The sequence below is a fragment of the Centruroides vittatus genome, unplaced genomic scaffold, assembly GCF_030686945.1.
Source record: "Centruroides vittatus isolate TY-2023 unplaced genomic scaffold, ASM3068694v2 contig_1777, whole genome shotgun sequence".
NCBI classification, from domain to species: Eukaryota; Metazoa; Arthropoda; class Arachnida; order Scorpiones; family Buthidae; genus Centruroides; species Centruroides vittatus.
In genome coordinates, this window is record NW_027121088.1 from 195,193 (window position 1) to 213,476 (window position 18,284).

At 34.3% G+C, this 18,284-nt stretch overlaps 1 protein-coding gene across 2 annotated transcripts in view; it reads left to right on the forward strand.

Annotated features, from left to right (window-relative positions):
• The window catches only part of xmas (RRM_XMAS2 and SAC3_GANP domain-containing protein xmas), a 126,370-nt gene that overhangs the window by 56,536 nt on the left and 51,550 nt on the right, over positions 1-18,284 (forward strand). For both annotated transcript variants that reach the window (XM_067263492.1, XM_067263493.1), the window contains 2 exons: positions 7,708-7,908; positions 17,541-17,661. In XM_067263492.1, the coding sequence (XP_067119593.1) occupies positions 7,708-7,908; positions 17,541-17,661 (322 nt within the window). The remainder of the gene's footprint in view (positions 1-7,707; positions 7,909-17,540; positions 17,662-18,284) is intronic.

An 18,284-nucleotide genomic window follows, 5' to 3' on the forward strand; every position in this document is an offset into this window, starting at 1 on the left:
GTTAAACAAGTTCATCAAATATAAATTTTAGTTTAAAATATTTCTGGAATTGTAGTAAGCCTTCTTTGCCTTCATCACTCTTAGGTCCAATCCTCTAACAACCTAAGCACAGTTTTTACAGCTTTTAAGCTGTTTACTCTATCAAGAACAAAGTGATGCTTAACATTGTTGGACAGCAGGGCCTCCTCCCCAAAAGGGGCCTGCTTGGCATAAAGCCGAGCTATAGGTCTTAGACCTCTTTACAGTGTTCCGTCAATTCCTTTGAGTTTTGTGAGCAATGTTCTTCTGTTTCAGGCCAGGTGGGTTCTAGCCCTTGGGCCTCAGGTTGGATTCTAGTTGCCTAGCCCTAAAATAGCCTTACCTACATTGGCCATTATGAGTAGTGGGGCCCAAAGGTCCCACATTACTTATGAACTGGCAGAGGGGCTTTATGTAGCCCAGCCCAGTTTGACGTTGGGCTTTAGGCCATAGACCTACATTGCATTGATCCATCAATTCCTGTTCATTTCACATCAACAACAGTTGATAACTAGCCATAGTCAGTACAAGACCGAACTACAGCCAATTCCCTCAGGTAGGGCAGCTGGGACTCAGGCAGGAATGGCCAATCTCCAATCGCAAACCAAACTTCTTGTTGGCTTTGCAGCAGTTGCTGCATTGCAACAACTTTGCTTTGCACTTTTTGTGAGAGTGCACCATCAAACAGCAGTTACAAATCTGAGCGTCTGTCTGACATTGAGGGGCGATATGGCCAAACTCATAGCACCTGTAACACCGCGTCAAGACAAGACTTCCCTGATGCGATTTCTTGTCCACTCAACATGGACCTTGCCCCTTTCGAGGAACCTTTTGAAAGGGAGGCCATTACCTAACAGACCCAATTGAGGAGGCCACCTTTCCCCTTAAGGGAAAACTTAGGCTTCAGATCATTGACCTTCATGCCCAGATCATTTTGGCCAGAGATGACCTCCGCCAGACTATCTTTACTTATGTCTTCATGGACATTGTAAATGATTACTCTTGGAGAGCTCTTCTTAGGCAGTCAACAGACAACTGTCTCTTTCAGTGCCTTCCTTTCCGTCATTTCCTTTTGGAGAACTTCAATATCCTTTCGGGATGCAACCTCGATTAGGACACCGTTTCCCTGACCTAACAAACATTCTTAACTCCTACCTTGAGTTTGCAGGGTTAATATTACTTTTGATGCAGTCACGGACTGCATCACTATTCTCCTTCCTATCCTTCAGATACACAAGGAGTATGTGTTCCGATAAAGGAGCGGTAGGCTCCTGTTTTGGCTTTGGGAGTCCATGTACTGCCTGTGCGTATGTTCCCTTAGTTGCCATTGTGGGACTTTGCTTCTCTGTTCTGTCGGGTCTTTGGATCGGTTGGTGGGATGTGGCCACCTTCCTCTTGATAAGGGCCCAAAGGGCCCTCACTTCAGTGCGTAGAATGCTAAGCTCACCCTCTTGCCTTAGCACAAGCAAGGTCATCTTGCTGAAGAGGTGCTGGATGGCAGAACCAATTGACTTTTGACATCAGTTGTCAGTCCTACCAAGTAGAGCTGCCAACGCCTCAGAATGCCCTTGATCTTCTTGCTCACTTCTGAGCATTTTTACGCAACTGCGGCAGCTCCTTCTTGCCTTTCAGCAGAGGAACAGTTTGTGACTTTGCTAAGCCAAAGCGATCATTTATCCCAGGTCCACGTGAGACGTCTCGACTTCGACTTTTATTGAGGTAACCTCTCTAGTTGCTATTGCAGTTCCCTCTTTCTCATCCCCAGCTGTGGTAGGACAGCCATTGGCTGTGGGAATGGGAGGAGAACTCTGGGGGACCACCACTCCCTTAGCAGCAACATCTGAGACCACCTCGTCTTCGACACGCAGTTGCCTGTGCATTGCTCCCTCATTGCCATTGACCGCTGTGTTATCAGCCACACCCTCCTTTAAGGCAACAGCATTAGCCCATTCAGTGTCCAAGTCAGAGGCAAGATCGACAATCTCCTTGGCTCTTTCTACAACCACTATAGCCTGTAGATCCAACTTATTTTTTCTAGCCTTTCTCTTGCTGGTGTTCCGTTTTTTGCAGACTGCCGCTTTTTGGTTGTGATGCCAGAGACACTACATCCTCCCTCATTATTCCTTGATGGCTCATCAATGCTTCCTGCTTGCTCAGGAGTCTTAGCTTCACATTGCTGAGAGCACAGAGTCGCATGCACTAACTCTTTGATCTGCGATCATAAAATAAAATAAAAGAACAGGGGTTGAGGTCACTCCTAGCATTCAGCAGGTGCCCCACGTCCTTTCAGGCATCGGAGTAAGTGTTTAAGAGCCTCTCCACAGATCTGGACTTACTGAGGGACCATATTGGCCCTCTTATTGCCTGAACCATGGTTCAGCCCGCTGCCAGGACAGCTATCCATTTAAATGGCCGCCTACCCAAGGTTACCCCAGCCCGGCTGGTTGCTTGGCTTGGGCCGCCTCCTTATCCCTACTAGGACGCTTTCTTCTTGCGGTCCGCTCTCTGGGGTGATTAGAACCTGTCCAACGCATGACTGGGTCTATAAGCATCTCTCTTTCCTTGAGACATAAGGAAGTTGGCCCTATGCCACAGAGAGGCTTTGCACGTCACAGTAGACAAACAGCTAGCAGGATCCAGTGAGCCGCTGCAGGCGCTATCCCCCTGGCCACCAGCAAGGCTTTGGCAACGGGAATGCAACTCCTCGCCCTGCTGGCTTTGGCATGCAGGCCGTGGCCCCTAGGCCAGTAGTGGGTGTGCAAAGCCCAGTCTTCCACCTAGGAAACTGCTTCTCTTTTACCATGTGGAAGGAGCTTTACATGATTCATGTTGCCACGGGCTGAGGCTAAACCGACTGCATTCGGCCTCCTTTTTAGTGTTTGATCATCGACCTCGCACCACCAAGAATGGGGGAGTTTATGACAGTGTGTCTCGAATTCCAAAGGGTTCAGATTGCCAGATCCATGGCCCTCAGTTCTCTAGCCGACATGGCATTTGAATCCAGGAGTTCCGGCATGCAGCGTCCCCAGGTCCAACAGGAGACACTGGGAACATCACCCACGAGCACAGCAAGTGGGAGTCATCTTGCTGCCAACGAGAGTAGTGCTCGATTGAGGGCAGGGGAACTCAGGCTGGCCAATGCGATTCGCGTGAGAAGGACACCTACCATATTTCAACGGCACCCCTGTTGAGTGAGGCTCCACGAGGAGGCACCCATTGATGCTTTCACTCCTTATCGGCAAGACTACCAACTTGCGTTGAACAAGTCCAGTCAACTACACTTCATTCTATCTTGTCCAAAGACAAGTTCTCCCTGGGAATCCAGTTTGCTACGGCTACAGCGACCATCCTTCAGCACTGGACTTACTAAGGGCTCATTTTGGCCCTCTTATTGCCAATACTATTAAGAATGGCCCTGCGTCTTGACTGCACCAGTCTCCCTTCTGTTTTGATGTGAGTCTGCATGCCACTATGCCAAATTACAGCTCTATTTGCCATCTGCCCCCCGAACAGAGATAGGTTCCAGTTTAGGGAGGTGTTAAAAACCCTGATGGGGCCACAGACAAATCCACTGCACTTGGACAACAAGCTTCATTAAGGCCTGGAACACAGACCCAAAGCCCATGATACTCTGACATCTCTGGAACCTTAGGCTCGAGTCCGAACACTCCACCAATGGCCGAAACCAAGACGAGTCTTTTGGGACCCCAATACCTATCACTTCTCATTGCTAGACCCCCCACCTCATTCAGGCCAGTTTCCTACCTGGTGGGAGTTCTCAAAAGACTGCGATGCTGCGAGAAGGAAAGGAAAAGATTTGTGGCAAACAGGGATTGGTTTTTCCATCAAGACAACATGCTTGCTCTTATGGCACTCTCTGTGCAGCAGTTTTAGACAAGAAACAGCATGACTCCCCCATCCCCTACTCACCTGATTTTTTGTTCTCCAGGATGATGAGGGAACTCAAAGGGAAGCAATTTCAGATAGTAGAAGAGGTGAAAACCAAAACAATGGAGGCACTAAGAGGCATTTCAGAACAGGAATTTTCTAAGTGTTTTGATCAATGGAAAAAACGTTTGGACAACTGTATTGAGACTAATGGAGAATATTTTAAAAGCGATTAAAATATGAATTTGTTAAAATAAATACACAATGTTTTCTGAATTTTTTTCCGTTATTTTTGCGTTCCCCACATAAGTTATTAATTATATTATTCAGGTCTACATGCGCACATACATACATAATCCTTCACTCTGTTGTTTGATTATTTATACCTAACATTTTTTTAAGCTTTAAAAACTAAGAAAATGTGGAGAAAGTCAAAAAATTTTATAAGATATCTGGTATATTATTTAAAAAAATTATTTTAGAAAAATAAAATTCTCTTAAAGACTTAAGATGTCATTCAAGTATAAAATAGTTTTCAAGTTAAGAAAAATACATTAATACCCAACTCGTACCACCTTATATAAGCAGCCTTGTTTAATAGAATCTAACTAACGTTTTCAATCGTGTTTAACGACCTTCTTCAGGTTAGAACATCGAAAAAAAAAAAAAATCGAACATAAGAACGTTTAGCAGTAACGACCGCTCGTTTGGAACATTTTAAGAAGAACATTTAAATAGGATATCGTGCGCCATCTCTACGTCGATGAGTATTAAATAATACAATACAAGAGAATAATGTAAAGATAGATAACAAACAGTGAACAATAATAATAATAATATATGCCTCGTGGGGATATTAAAAATAAAATACTAACAGAAGAATATGGTGCGTGCTGAACATCTCATATACCGAGGGAAGGATAGGGGCTGTGCGGAGACTGACCGGCGGGTTCAGCGTAAGCTTCTGCAAATCCGCCTTTCTGGCGTTTACGTGTCGCCTGAGCGCCAGGCCGTAGATATTTTACTAGCCTCTCGGAAGTTTATGGATTGCCCTTTCTGGCTAGCTTTGTAGATATGCCATGCCTCTGTATAACGTAGGTGCTTTATGTTACGAACTGTTTGTATTAGTCTTGCTTGGGCCCATTCGGCTTGGACTTCCTGGGGATCTGCTAGGACATAAGTCGCCAGCGCTGTGCAAGGCTGTTCGTTTCTTATGTTTCTCTGATGTTCCGCTAGCCTTTCCTTGAGTGATCTTCTGGTGGCACCAATGTAAAATAATTTATTCTGCCTCCGTGCGTCCGTAATCGGGATTTTGTAAACTCCCGGGAGGGAATTAGTGTCCGGGGGGTCTTTATCAGCTCTTAACAGTTGGTATATAGTGGGACTCCTTTTGTATATTATTCTTTTGTTTGTAGCATTTCCTATGCGTCTATATATGCTCGCTCAGTGCCGCTCTATAGTCCATCAACGTAAACTCCTCTGTGTTTAGGAGGTTTCTCTTCTTAGTGTGTGTCGTGGTGAGGCTAGTGATGGCTTTGTGACTGATCCCGTGCTTCTTAGCTAGCTTCATGATGTAATTCATCTCCTTATTTTCGTCTTGGGTGCTACTGCAGTGTGTGTGTGCTCGAGCGGCGAGCGCTCTGAATGTTGCGAGTTTATACGCTGGCGGGTCGTGCGAGTTCCATGGGATGAATATCGGGTTGTAAGTGGGCTTTCTGTAGACTTTAGTGTGGAAAACTCCTTGGCTATCCAGCTGTATAGATAAATCTAGGAAATGTATAAATTTATCATTTTCTTGTTCGAGTTCGATCTCGAGGCCGAATTTGTTTTCGTTTATGTCCGTTATGAATTGGAGTATGTTGGGTTTTACTTTCCAGAAAACAACTACGTCATCGACGTACCTAGCGTAAATTAGGATTTGCGAAGCATATTTAGGCAGGAGTGCATTCTCCATCGTTCTTAAGACCATCTCGCATAATGTACCTGCCAGGGGCTACCCATGGCTACACCTTTCTGTTGCGTGTAAGTGACGCCTTTAAAGCTAAAGATGGATGAGAATGTGGTTAAGTGCATCATCTCTAGTATATGTTTTCTTTTCTTTTCTGGGGACTTGAGCACGCTTAGGAGGAAGTCTCTTAGGTGGCAGAAACATGGTTCCAGCTTGACGGAGGGATATAAAGCCTTGAAGTCCAATACAGTCATATATTTAACTTCTTGCGGATTCATGCTAGCCATTCTGTGTAGGAGGTCTATGGGTTGTTTTATGCTGTACGGACTCTGGGGTAAATATTTATTAATGAAGCCGTTAACCAATCTTTCTAGTAAAATTGTGGGTGCGCTCCCTTTATCTACCACTGGCCTTAATGCCTTATCTTCTTTATGGGTTTTAGCAAATCCAAATAGCCTTGGTGTCGAGGGAGAGTGGACGACGATATTAGTCATACCCTGTTCTTTAGCAAGCGGTGTGCATGCAAATCTTTTAATCCTGGCTTGCAGCTTCTCTAGTGCGCTTGGGTGGGTTGTAATACACTGCGTGTCATGTAGATACTTTAACATAAGGTCATCATAAGTGCTCCTATCTCGGAGGAGAATCGAAAACGTTAGTTGGTTGTTAATTTTTCGTCTTGGGTACCGGAAACTTAAAAGGCTTAAGAAGTTGTATTGGATTATAGTGTATATGTTGCCGCTAAAGCTCGAAAGCCGTTAATGTGTACATTACCTAGCTAATCTCCAGATTAACTAGGGTGATCTGTTAAAGTTTCGAAAATTGTTCCATTTCTCAAATTACCTAGGTAATGTGCAGATGATCTAGGTAATCTGCACATTACCTACTAGGCACTTGATAAAGTGAAAATAAGATCTTTGCTGGAACAACAACAACATTTCTGTATGCTTAAATTAAAATAATTTTATTTATTTAATTTTTGATATCTGAAGAATCAAGTTAATACAATCAGACAATCAACAAATTAGTTGATAGAATCAATTATCAATCAATTAAAAACTGTAATACAAAAAATCAAATGGTTTAAAATATTATTACAATTACGGAAATGAATTTGCAAAACATATGATAAAATTGTGCTTACTTATTAGTGCAATCTAAAGATTGGTGACACTTTGAATTACATAGCAATTGGTTTTGTGACAAGCACACCTATTTGTGGTACATTTAGATTTTCAGTCACATTTTCTGAAACCTTGCCCAGTATCAAGGTATTGTTTTATTGCTGTTTGATGTAAAGATATTTCTACAGCAGGATCTTCTTTTGTTAAAAATCTCTTTACAAACACTGAATTCAAATTTTGCATACAATTGTTTTAAAATACCCGTTTTAGTACCAAGTTTATAAAAGCCATCCTCTGCTTTACTAAGAACCACAGCTAAAATTGAGCATGCATCAGTTTTATACACTATATTTCCTTGATATATGTAATAATAATAATAAAATACATGTCATATTGTTAGGAAATTTATGGATACTGACACACTTATTTAATTTTTTTCTTTGGTTCTGTCTCTGCTCTGGCATAGTACACAGCAACTGGTGTCAACTGAGAATTACTCACTAAACCCAACATAATAATAATATACATTTCTTTACAGGACAAATTTTATTGAAAAATCTTGATCTTGGTTTTTTTTAATCAAGAAGTATTTTGATTTGCCAATTCTTTAAAATCCTTTCTATCTCTCTCTAAAATAGTAATCTGGTCTATCTAAGCTAATGGGTATTATTATAAATATTATGCTTATTATTTGATAAATTAAAAATTATTTAGAATATAATTTTTTTACAGTTTCCGATGTTAGAACTGAAACATATTTTAGCATTTGAAAGTGTAAATGATGTAAAAGAATTTTGTCAATGGCTGGGACTTAAATCTGATGAAAAGTTTGTAATTTTAAACAGAAGTGATTTTGTTCTTCCTACATCACCTCTTCCAGTTTCTAGAGCATATCAGCTGATTGAAAGCAAAAGAGTAACAAATATCAGTGAGGTAAATCACTCATTTTATTTTTTCTAAAGCTAGTAATAATTACTTTTATATTTATAATTCAACTATCCAACAAGATATTTATTTATTAAATCTCACAAACTATCTATCAGTTTATAATAATGATTAATCCAAAAATACTTGTAAATTTAGAAACCTAAATAACATATTTCTTATTTTTTGATGTAACAGTCACATTCCTTTCAAATGATAAAGACTAAGCAGACAATACATTTTATTATAATTCTTAATGTAAATATGTGTGAGGATCCGGGTGTGATTTTGCTTAAAATTAATAAGATTCTTAAGCCTATTTCGCTGTTGCGATCATTAGAAAACATTGCACGAAATATGGATCTTTTCTGTCAACAAATGGATGAGAAACTTAACAGTCAGTTGCAAAATGATAACATCCGATTGTGAAAGGGGGGAAAGTAAGCGACACCATTGCATCAATACGAGTCATCGCTGAACTCGCACCTGTAAAATAAACCTTTGTTTCTAAACAACTGCCGATTACATGACCATTTTCCAAGCTAAACACATAAAAGGAATGGAGTCAGAATTTTCAATCTTACATAACTGTACTATCAAAGTGTACATGAAAATTTAAATTTTCGTGTACTGTTTGATAGTGCAGTTACATAAGATGATGAACGATAATATAAAAAACAAAAAAGGCTTTAGAGGTGTTTTTACGATTGATCTATTACCAAAAACAATTAGAAAATTTTAAAACAGTACAATTAATTTAGATATTTCAACTGGAGATGGCACACACTGGGTTTGTTGTTATAACGATCCCAAATATCCTTTCATCAAATTCATTGATCCTTTTGGTGAATATAAGTTTAAAAATGTAAGATTGAAAAGAGATATAATTCCAAAAGAAATTGTCAAATATTTAAAAACATCTAAAAAAGAAATAAGATGTAGGATTCTGAAGAAAACTAGAGTTATGTCTGTTAGATGTGGTTACTATTGCATGAAATACATAGTAGAAAGAAATAAAGGTAAATCTCCCATTGAAGTTTTAAACTCATTTATGCAAGAACCAAGTGAGTTTAATGAGAATTTTGTTTTACATAAATGAAACTAATAGTCTTAGATTTGAAAAATACTGATAAATCAGAAGACTTTACAATTGAGTTTAAAAATCCAGTACCTGTAAATAATTCGAAATTAGCTCTGAAATCAATGTCTATGTGGGTTTCTTGGCATAATATTGATAAAAAATTTAATAACAATACCTTTAGATATTTTGATAAAACAAAGTGGCATGATGTAACAATAGAAAAGGGAAATTACACTCTTTGAGAACTAAATAACTTTTTAGTAAAATTCTTTGGAATAAACGAGCCTCCTGTAAAGTTTGGAATTCATTTTGCAACAACAAGATTTATAATTCATTTAGAATCTGTACATAAAATTAATCTGAGTAAAGGTAAACTCCACGAGATATTAGGTTTTGAACCAAAGATATACAAAGATGAAGAAGAGAATAGAAAATACATAGCAAATATTTCCAAAGGAGTCGATGATATTCATATTCATTGCGATGTAATCAATGGAGTAGAGTACAACGATTTCATGAGCAATATTTTGTATTAATTTACACCGTCTTATCCACCTGGAAGTTTGATAAAAATTGAAGAGATTAATCCCATATTTGTGGACATCAATAGAAATCATTATTTTATCTTGAGGAAACCGTGTTTTGTATTTTCTTTTTGTTTCTTTTCTTTCGAAGACACAATGTAGTGACGTAAACTTAAACACTGGGCGAATTTTTCATCCTTTTTATTCGGTTGGAACGCTTTTTTATTACATAACGCGTTTCGGGCCGATGCCCCTCTTCAGCCAACTTCTAAATCCTGGTGGTGAGAGCTTGTATACCATTAAAAGCTGGTCCGTACCTCGTTCGGTAGTTTAGACGGATGTAATAGTCCAAGGGTACGAATCTGGAATTCGTCTACCGGTGTGTTGTCTAACGCTGATCTCGTACTCCTTCGCCTCAACTGCCCTTTTTTTTTTTTTTTTTTAATATTTTTAATATCTGTCGCTATGCAAATGACGTAACACCAGATCTTAAAACTGTTTTTTATTTTATATTATATTTTATAGTAGTTTAATCCAATTTTCATTAATTTTTATGCTTAGATTAATATTTATACAGGTCTTATTTTTATTTTTAATGATTTCTACACTTTCTTTGAATTTCCTGTTGTATGTCTTCTTTTCTCTATGTAGAATGCTTGTTTTAGTATCATCGATTTTACAGTTATTTAACACACAATGGTCATGGAATACTGAGTTTGGTCTGTTGTACTTTAAATCGGCTATATGTTCTTTCACTCTTATTTCGAGTTTTCGTTTTGTTTCTCCTATATAGAAGTTGGTATTTTCGCAAGTACATGGTATCTTATAAACTATGTTTTTCATATCGTCTTTTTTTATCTTCTGTTTCTTTTTTCTTTGTTTGGCTTTAAGTCTAGATAACAAGTTTACGTATTTTGGAGCAAGTTTTATATTATTTTTCCTCATATCCATGTCGATTTCTTCGTAAAGGTTCCTAATGTATGGGAAGCTGGCATATTTTGGTTTTGATTTGGTTTTTTTATCTTTTATTTTTGTTTGGTTATTAGTAATTTTATTTTCCCATTTATGAATCAGTCTGGTTGGCAGTTGAGGCGGAGGAGTACGAGATCAGCGTTAGACAACACACCGGTAGACGAATTCCAGATTCGTACCCTTAGACTATTACATCTGTCTAAACTACCGAACGAGGTACGAACCAGCTTTTAATGGTATACAAGCTCTCACCACCAGGATTTAGAAGTTGGCTGAAGAGGGGCATCGGCCCGAAACGCATTATGTAATAAAAAAGCGTTCCAACCAAATAAAAAGGATGAAAAATTCGCCCAGTGTTTAAGTTTACGTCACTACATTGTGTCTTCAAAAGAAAAGAAACGAAAAGAAATCATTATATTTATAGAATTCGAATGTGGATAACTGATCAGGATGATAATTTGATTGATCTTAACAAACAGAGAGTTGTTTATCATTTAATTTTAGCTTAAATAAATGAATTACAATAAACTTAGACTGTTAGTTCAAAGTAAAAAATATTATGATGGAAATATATTTATCAATGCAATTAAGACAACTGGCAAGAAGTTATTGCAGCAGGTAAAATCTGTTGTTGAGGATAAGACGAAGCAGTTTGTTAAAAATAAACTTGAGAGTATTTTATCTAAAAAATCGACTGTCAAAAATAGAGTAAGGAATATTTTAACTAAACAAAGTTTATATGGAACAGGATTAAAGAAATTTTTATATTTATAAATGGAAAGGGTTTGGGATTTAACTCTTCCAAATTATTACAACAACGAAATCGAAAGTTTTTAGTACAAACAGCATAGAGAAGACAAAGTTACTGTCGATGAAAAGGAATCAGCGAAATATGAATTTAATATTAAAGATGTAAATGATATGATTTTATTTTCCAGTGGTTATAACTGCCCAGAACTGAAAATTACAAAGCAGGATGGTTGTTTGATTGGAACTGATAATGCAACCTTGGTAAATACAGGAAACTTGTTCTTAAGATCTAAATTACACATTGGTAAGACACTAATTGAAGAAATTGAATTGCCGTCATTGGTTCATCACATTAGTGGTTTTATAAACTTTACAAAAGATTATTTTACTTCTGAAGCAACCAATATGTTGTTTTTCATCGACACCTCGGAATTGCCATATAAGCAAATTTTGATATTTGGTGGACCTGATGATCAAGCTCTTGGAACTAGAACAAAAATGGAGATTTTTCTAGATGGATTAAAGAAAAATGCAAATTATAATGAAGGATTTACAGAAAGATTGATATTAACCAAAAACAGTAACAAGATCAAACTGTGGATACCAATTAAACAGATGTTTGGATTTTTCAATGACTTTAGGAAAATAATAACAAACATTGATATTAGATTTGTGTTCTGGAGAAATTTGAATAATGATATGATCTATACCAACATTGACAATCCAAATTATAAAGTTATAATATCAGATATTTCACTTTGGTTACTGCATATTAAGTTATATCCAGAACAACAAGTTAATTTTAATAGTGTATCTCTAAATCCCTCATCAGATATAAAAATTAATTGGTGTTCTGTCAGATTAATTAAAAGTAATGTTCAAAATGGTTCTAGCTGTACAATAATTGTAAATACAACCACAGATGAAATCAAATATTTTTGTTATCCTGCAATATCAAGAAAAGGAAAACGATCAGAATCAAAATAATATGATATTTGATAACTTAGATATGATGAGAAGCTGATTAAGAATTAATAACAGTAAATATCCAACAGAAGATTATAATGTTAGTTTTAAATCTGGAGAATTAGATTATTCAAGATATTATTCAGATTTCTTAACAGCGGGATTACATACTAATAGTACAGAGTCTAGTTGTTTAGTAAGTTATACAACTACAGGAGATTGTATCCTATAATTCATTTCGATGTTTCGAATCATCCCTCTTATAATAATGTTGTTAATTTGATAGTTGAATTCTTTTGGCAACTGAGAGAAACACCTGCTAAATCATATAGATTTTATTTCATTTTATTCGAAAAAAGAAAAGAATTTATGAATATGTACAACAAGACTTTTGAAACCATTAAAACTTTAAAGTAAATAAATGGCTTGGTATCCTTTTGGTCAATATTACGATGAAGTAAAAGAAGGTCCTTCAGGTGCTCCGGGTAATGGTTTCAAATTAATGAATGATGGAAATTATGATATGCAAAATAAGATTTTAAAATATTGCGAACATCCAATAGATGAAAATGATGCTGCAACAAAGGAATATATAGATAATTTTGCTAAGGATAAATTTAAAATAATCAGTGAATTAAATAAAGATTTTCAAGCTTTTGCAAAAGAAAATGCTAATAAATTTAAAATATTAGATGATCACATAACTGATAAAACTGATTTACAAAAAAATATTAATGATTTAATTTTAAACTTTAATAATTTCATAACAGAAATGGGTGAAAAACTTCAGAAATTAGATAGTAAATGTCTGAAATTACATAATGGTGCTTTCAATGCAAAAAACAAAAGAATTGGTAATGTTGATGATCCAATGGAAGACAAAAATGTTGTGAATAAACAATATTTAGAGAATAATGCTTTAACCATAAAGGACAATGTGTTTGATGCAAAAAATAAAAAGTTAATACTCATCACAACCTACATCTAACCTTGAGGCTGCTACAAAATTTTATGTAGATAATTGTCTTAGCCAAGTTGATACAAAAGACAACAATGTGCTTTCTAGAACTCAAAATGGATTATATGTATAGTACCTCCAGCTCTTTTTGTTGAAAAATGATTTCTATGATTCTGATAACAAAAGGATAACTAATTTAAAAAATCCAATTATAGACACTGATGCAGTTACAAAATCGTATCTCGAAAATTATTTCAAAATTGATGAAAATCTAAACAGTATAATTTAAAAAACTGAAGATGGTTTATTTGCTTCAAGTAACCTTTCATTTATGTTAAGGAGTTTTTTGTATTTGAGTGAAGATTTCTCTTTATGGTATAGAATTTTATTTAAGTTTAGGTGATTTTCCTATTACTGATATAGGTAGAATAAACTAAAATATAAAATACATGTTTGAATCTGATGGATTCATTAGTAAAATTTATTTTGCAAGTGATTATGTAGTATTTAGTAAGTCTGTGGGTATATTTATCAATGATAAATTAGTATTTTCTTTTATAAAACAGAAAAGAGAAACTAATAGAAGTGGAAAAGTGCCAAGTGTTTAATAAATAACACGGTCTTGTGTTTGATGCTCAAGAAACTTATATAGTCATAAATGAAACTATTCCATTCAATGTAAGACATATAATTACAGTTAGAACTACAGAAAAATATCTGTATTATGAGGAAGCAGATGATGATAACATTTTTAGATATATTTCATTGTTTATAAACTATATTGAATGAATTTTCTCCTATATAAATGGAGACTCTGAATGAACTAAATGCTATTGGTAAACTTCAAAATACTCCCATAAGAAAGTTAAATGAACTGCAAACTGATAATGAATGTCCAGTTAGTAATGTTATATCAGTATCCACTCGCTACGGTGATAAAAAATTAGTTGTTCTCATGGACTCTAAATGGAATGAATTTCAAGTTTATCTGCAGATTGACTCAATAAAAAAATAACAGATAAGCATATTGAGGATTTAAACAACATGAGTGATTTAAAATTTGTATACAGAAGTATGAACAATTGTGGGAATTCTAATAAAGCACATATCGTTGAGTTTGTTGGTAACTAGTCACAGGCATGATATCTGGTATCAATTCTTTTTATTTTTTGCTTTATAAAATTCTGTCATTCACACCTCATGGTAGATTTTTACATATTGATAGATAATATAGCATGCGATTTTTGAGCCTTGATAAATTTATAGGTGGACCAGAAACGTTTTGGGCAAGTGAATGAGGCTGATTTTGAGTCATTCACACTTTGGTGGACCAGAAACGTTTAGGGATGTTTTTTTATTTTTGCTTAATTTTGAAATTTTCTGATTTTGTTTGATTTTTCGTGATTTTGAAATTTTCTGATTTTGAGTCATTCACATTTTGGATCATTCACATTTTGGTGAGCCAGAATTGATATATATGTATATATACACACACACACATACTATCTATACATCTATATATATATATATATATATATATATATACACTACTAATATGTTTGGAAATATATAATTCAAAAGGAGTTAACATTTTACTATATGTAAAAATGTTTTTAAAAGTTTATTTTGAAAATGTTGAAAGATATGGGTATATTAAAATATAAATATAAAAAAGGTAACATCTGCTGAGGAGGGACATTGGCCTGAAATGCTGGATTGTAGTGGCATACAAGATTAAATTAGAATAAATATATTTTAATTGGAAATTGTGTTGTTGAATTTTCTAATGGTAGCTGTATTATTTGTTAAGTAAGTAAATGTCTCTTCAATCTGAAAAAATCCTTCGGTAGACTGCCTCACAGCTATTCAGGTTATAAAACTTCTTTATTGTTTTTTTACAGATGCATTTCGAGCTAGTTTAATTTTCTAGCTCCTCTTCAGTGCTACAAAATAAAATTCAATTATTGAATTGACAAAAACAACACGAGTAGATAATGTTTACAAAACAATAAAAAACACATTTCACAATACCCTAAGGATCTCCACAGGTTTCACCAGTCTACCGAAGGATTTTTTTGGATTGAAGAGACATTTACTTACTTGGAAATTGTGTATTTTTTTTTCCCCTCAGTATAACAAGTCCTGTTCACAAGAACATCCAAAAGAGACAAAAGTGTAACATAAGTAATTAAGGACAAGAAGCACATATCAAAAATAATAACATTTAATTTTTAATCATTTGTAATAGATTTTATTTAAAAAGTTTTATAGAATAATGGAGGAAATAAAAGAAATTTCACAAGATGATTTTAAGAATTATATAAAACTAGCAGGTAGGGCCCGGCATTGCTCAGGCAAAAGTAATGGTAGCGAAGATTAAGATTATTATGTTATAGTCACAAAAGAAAAAGAGTAATTTCATAAACGAACTAAGTATTTCTAAAGAAAGGTCAAATTTGAAAATCGAATGTTCAAATATTGTTTGATTTTCATGATGTGTTCTGATTATATTGTTCGATTTTCATCGAATGGTCTAAGATGAAAATCGAACGATTTTCCTCGAATGATTTTCATTGAGTGTTAAGACTTAATCCTGTCCCTCTCCTCCGTGGGGAGGAATTTTGAAAAATCCCTTCTTAGTGTGTGTTCTCATGACATACTCTGTGTACCAAATTTCAACTTTCAACCAGTGGCGTAGCGTAGTGGGGGCGGCAGGGGCGGCCCGCCCCGGGCGGCACTTATAGGGAGCGGCAAAATTTCACAATAAATAATATCTTGTAAAATACCTAAATTTTCCTCCGAAATTTTCCTCCGCCCGGGCAGCTGACACCCACGCTACGCCACTGCTTTCAACTCCTAACCGTTTGGGTTCTGCACTGATTATTATTATTATTATTATTATCATCATCATCATCATCATCAACTCATCTCAATTATATATATATACATATATATATATATATAGATTTATATAATCATTTTTATAACTTCAAACAGCAATGATTCCCAAAACAAATATGGTAAAATTAATTGCATAGATATGATAACACCTACATATCTACATGTATTTATTTATATTTAGCATTCATATGTCTTTGAATACCTCTGTTTTAATGTTTATAGGTTTCATAAGATTAGTAAAATGATCCAACCAGTTAAAATAATAAATATCATACTGAGGACTAAGAATTAATAATTTCTCTATTAATTAAACTGATTAATCTGTTGGAAGAATTTAGCACTATAAATTAACATAATTTACATAATAAAACTGAGAAACTTAAGGAAATTCAAAATAATTTATTTACATTTTTCAGCTTAATTGTATGAATTATGTTATTTGTTTATGTGAATAGATACACTGTTAAAATTATGACAAATTGAAATTTTAATGAACAACAAAAATTTTTAAATACAAATGTCTTAAATATCACTATTAATTTTCACGCCAAATACTGTATAAATGATGCGAAAAATACACTGAGTTCAGCGTTATACACACATTTGCTTGTCGCAAGTACTTTCGACGAACCTTATTGTCGTCGTCGTCAGGCAAGTACATAAATTTGCCAAAAAAAACTTTAAATAGAACTAATTCAATATTGAATAGAACGCATAAATTTTATGTACTCGCCTGACAACGACGGCAATAAGGTTCGTCGAAAGTACTTGCGACAAGCAAATGTGTGTGTAACGCTGAACTCGGTGTATTTTTCACATCGTTTATGTCTTGCATATAAAATATAAGAACTAAACCTATTATATATTCCAATCTTTAAACCTAATTATCCTTAACACTGGAATTCTGCATTGTCCTACTGTCAGCAATATATTAGAAAATCAAATGAAAATTCATAAAACTTAGAACAATATTTACTATTTATATGATTTGTATAGAATTTGAAAAGCATTTGATTCAATTATTTCTATTTCTTTTATATTAACTAAACTGGTAATTTTGAAATTGCTCATATTTGCTATTAAATTGGTTAAGTAATTTCTGTATCAGATTATAAATAGTATCAAATCAAAAATCAAATATTCATTTTATATCAGTCAAGGCAGAAATAATATCAGATAGTAAAAAATCACATTTCATATTTCAAGCATTTGAAATATGAAATCTTCTGTATTTGAAATTCTTCATGGGTTGTTTTCAAGTTTTTTTTTTTTTTTTCCAGTTTATAATAATATTTTACTTCCTCAGTCTTCTATCTTAGCTTATGCAGATGAAATTAAGCTATTGTATAACAGTTTTACCATCATACATTATCATTATGAAAATTATATAATTATTTTTTATTGAAATTTTCCAATTAAATTTTTTAAATTGAGTTATTTAAAGGAAATAATTTGTAACACATAAATGTTTTTTGATATATTTTTAAAGGTTATCAACAGAGGTCCATTATCAGAAAATCCATATATTGGATATGAACCTCATGATAGTTTTGATGAACAAGGAAAATTAAAAGAAGAAGCATATGAAGCACTGGATCAAGTTTCAAAATGTAATTTTTCAAAGGTTTTACATAAAACTTCTTAAAATGTTATATTTTGTATAAATCTTGCAAAAATAAAAAAAAAACTAGAAGCAGTTCAAACTGTTTCTAGTTTTTTTTTTTTTTTTTATTTTGCAAGAATTTTAGCATTATATAATTTCATTTTTACCTTGTGTTAAAATAGAAATCCATGCTGCCTTTTGAAGTACCCCAATATTTTACTATATGTAAAAATGTTTTTAACCTTTTTGGGTTAGCTTCAGTTACAGAAAATTTTTTCAATAGAACATCAAATTTTATAGAATTTAACAACAATTTAAATTTAAATTAACTCATAAATATAAATATAAAAATATTATTTAAAATTAATCTATTAATAAATAAAACTTAATTACAAAACAAAGAAATAAAATTAATCAAAAATTAGTGGAAAAAATTTTCATTTATTTTTTTGCTTGAAAATTGCTAGAAATCAGATTAAAACTACAATTTTATTTGGAATATTTTAAATTAATTATAACTAAAAATCTGTTGTTATGATTAGAACTAGAAAATTGTCTTTATTAATCTTTCTCCTGCTTGAAAACCGTGCCTTCTAGTTTACATTTATTTTGTAAAATGACCAAGGGCAA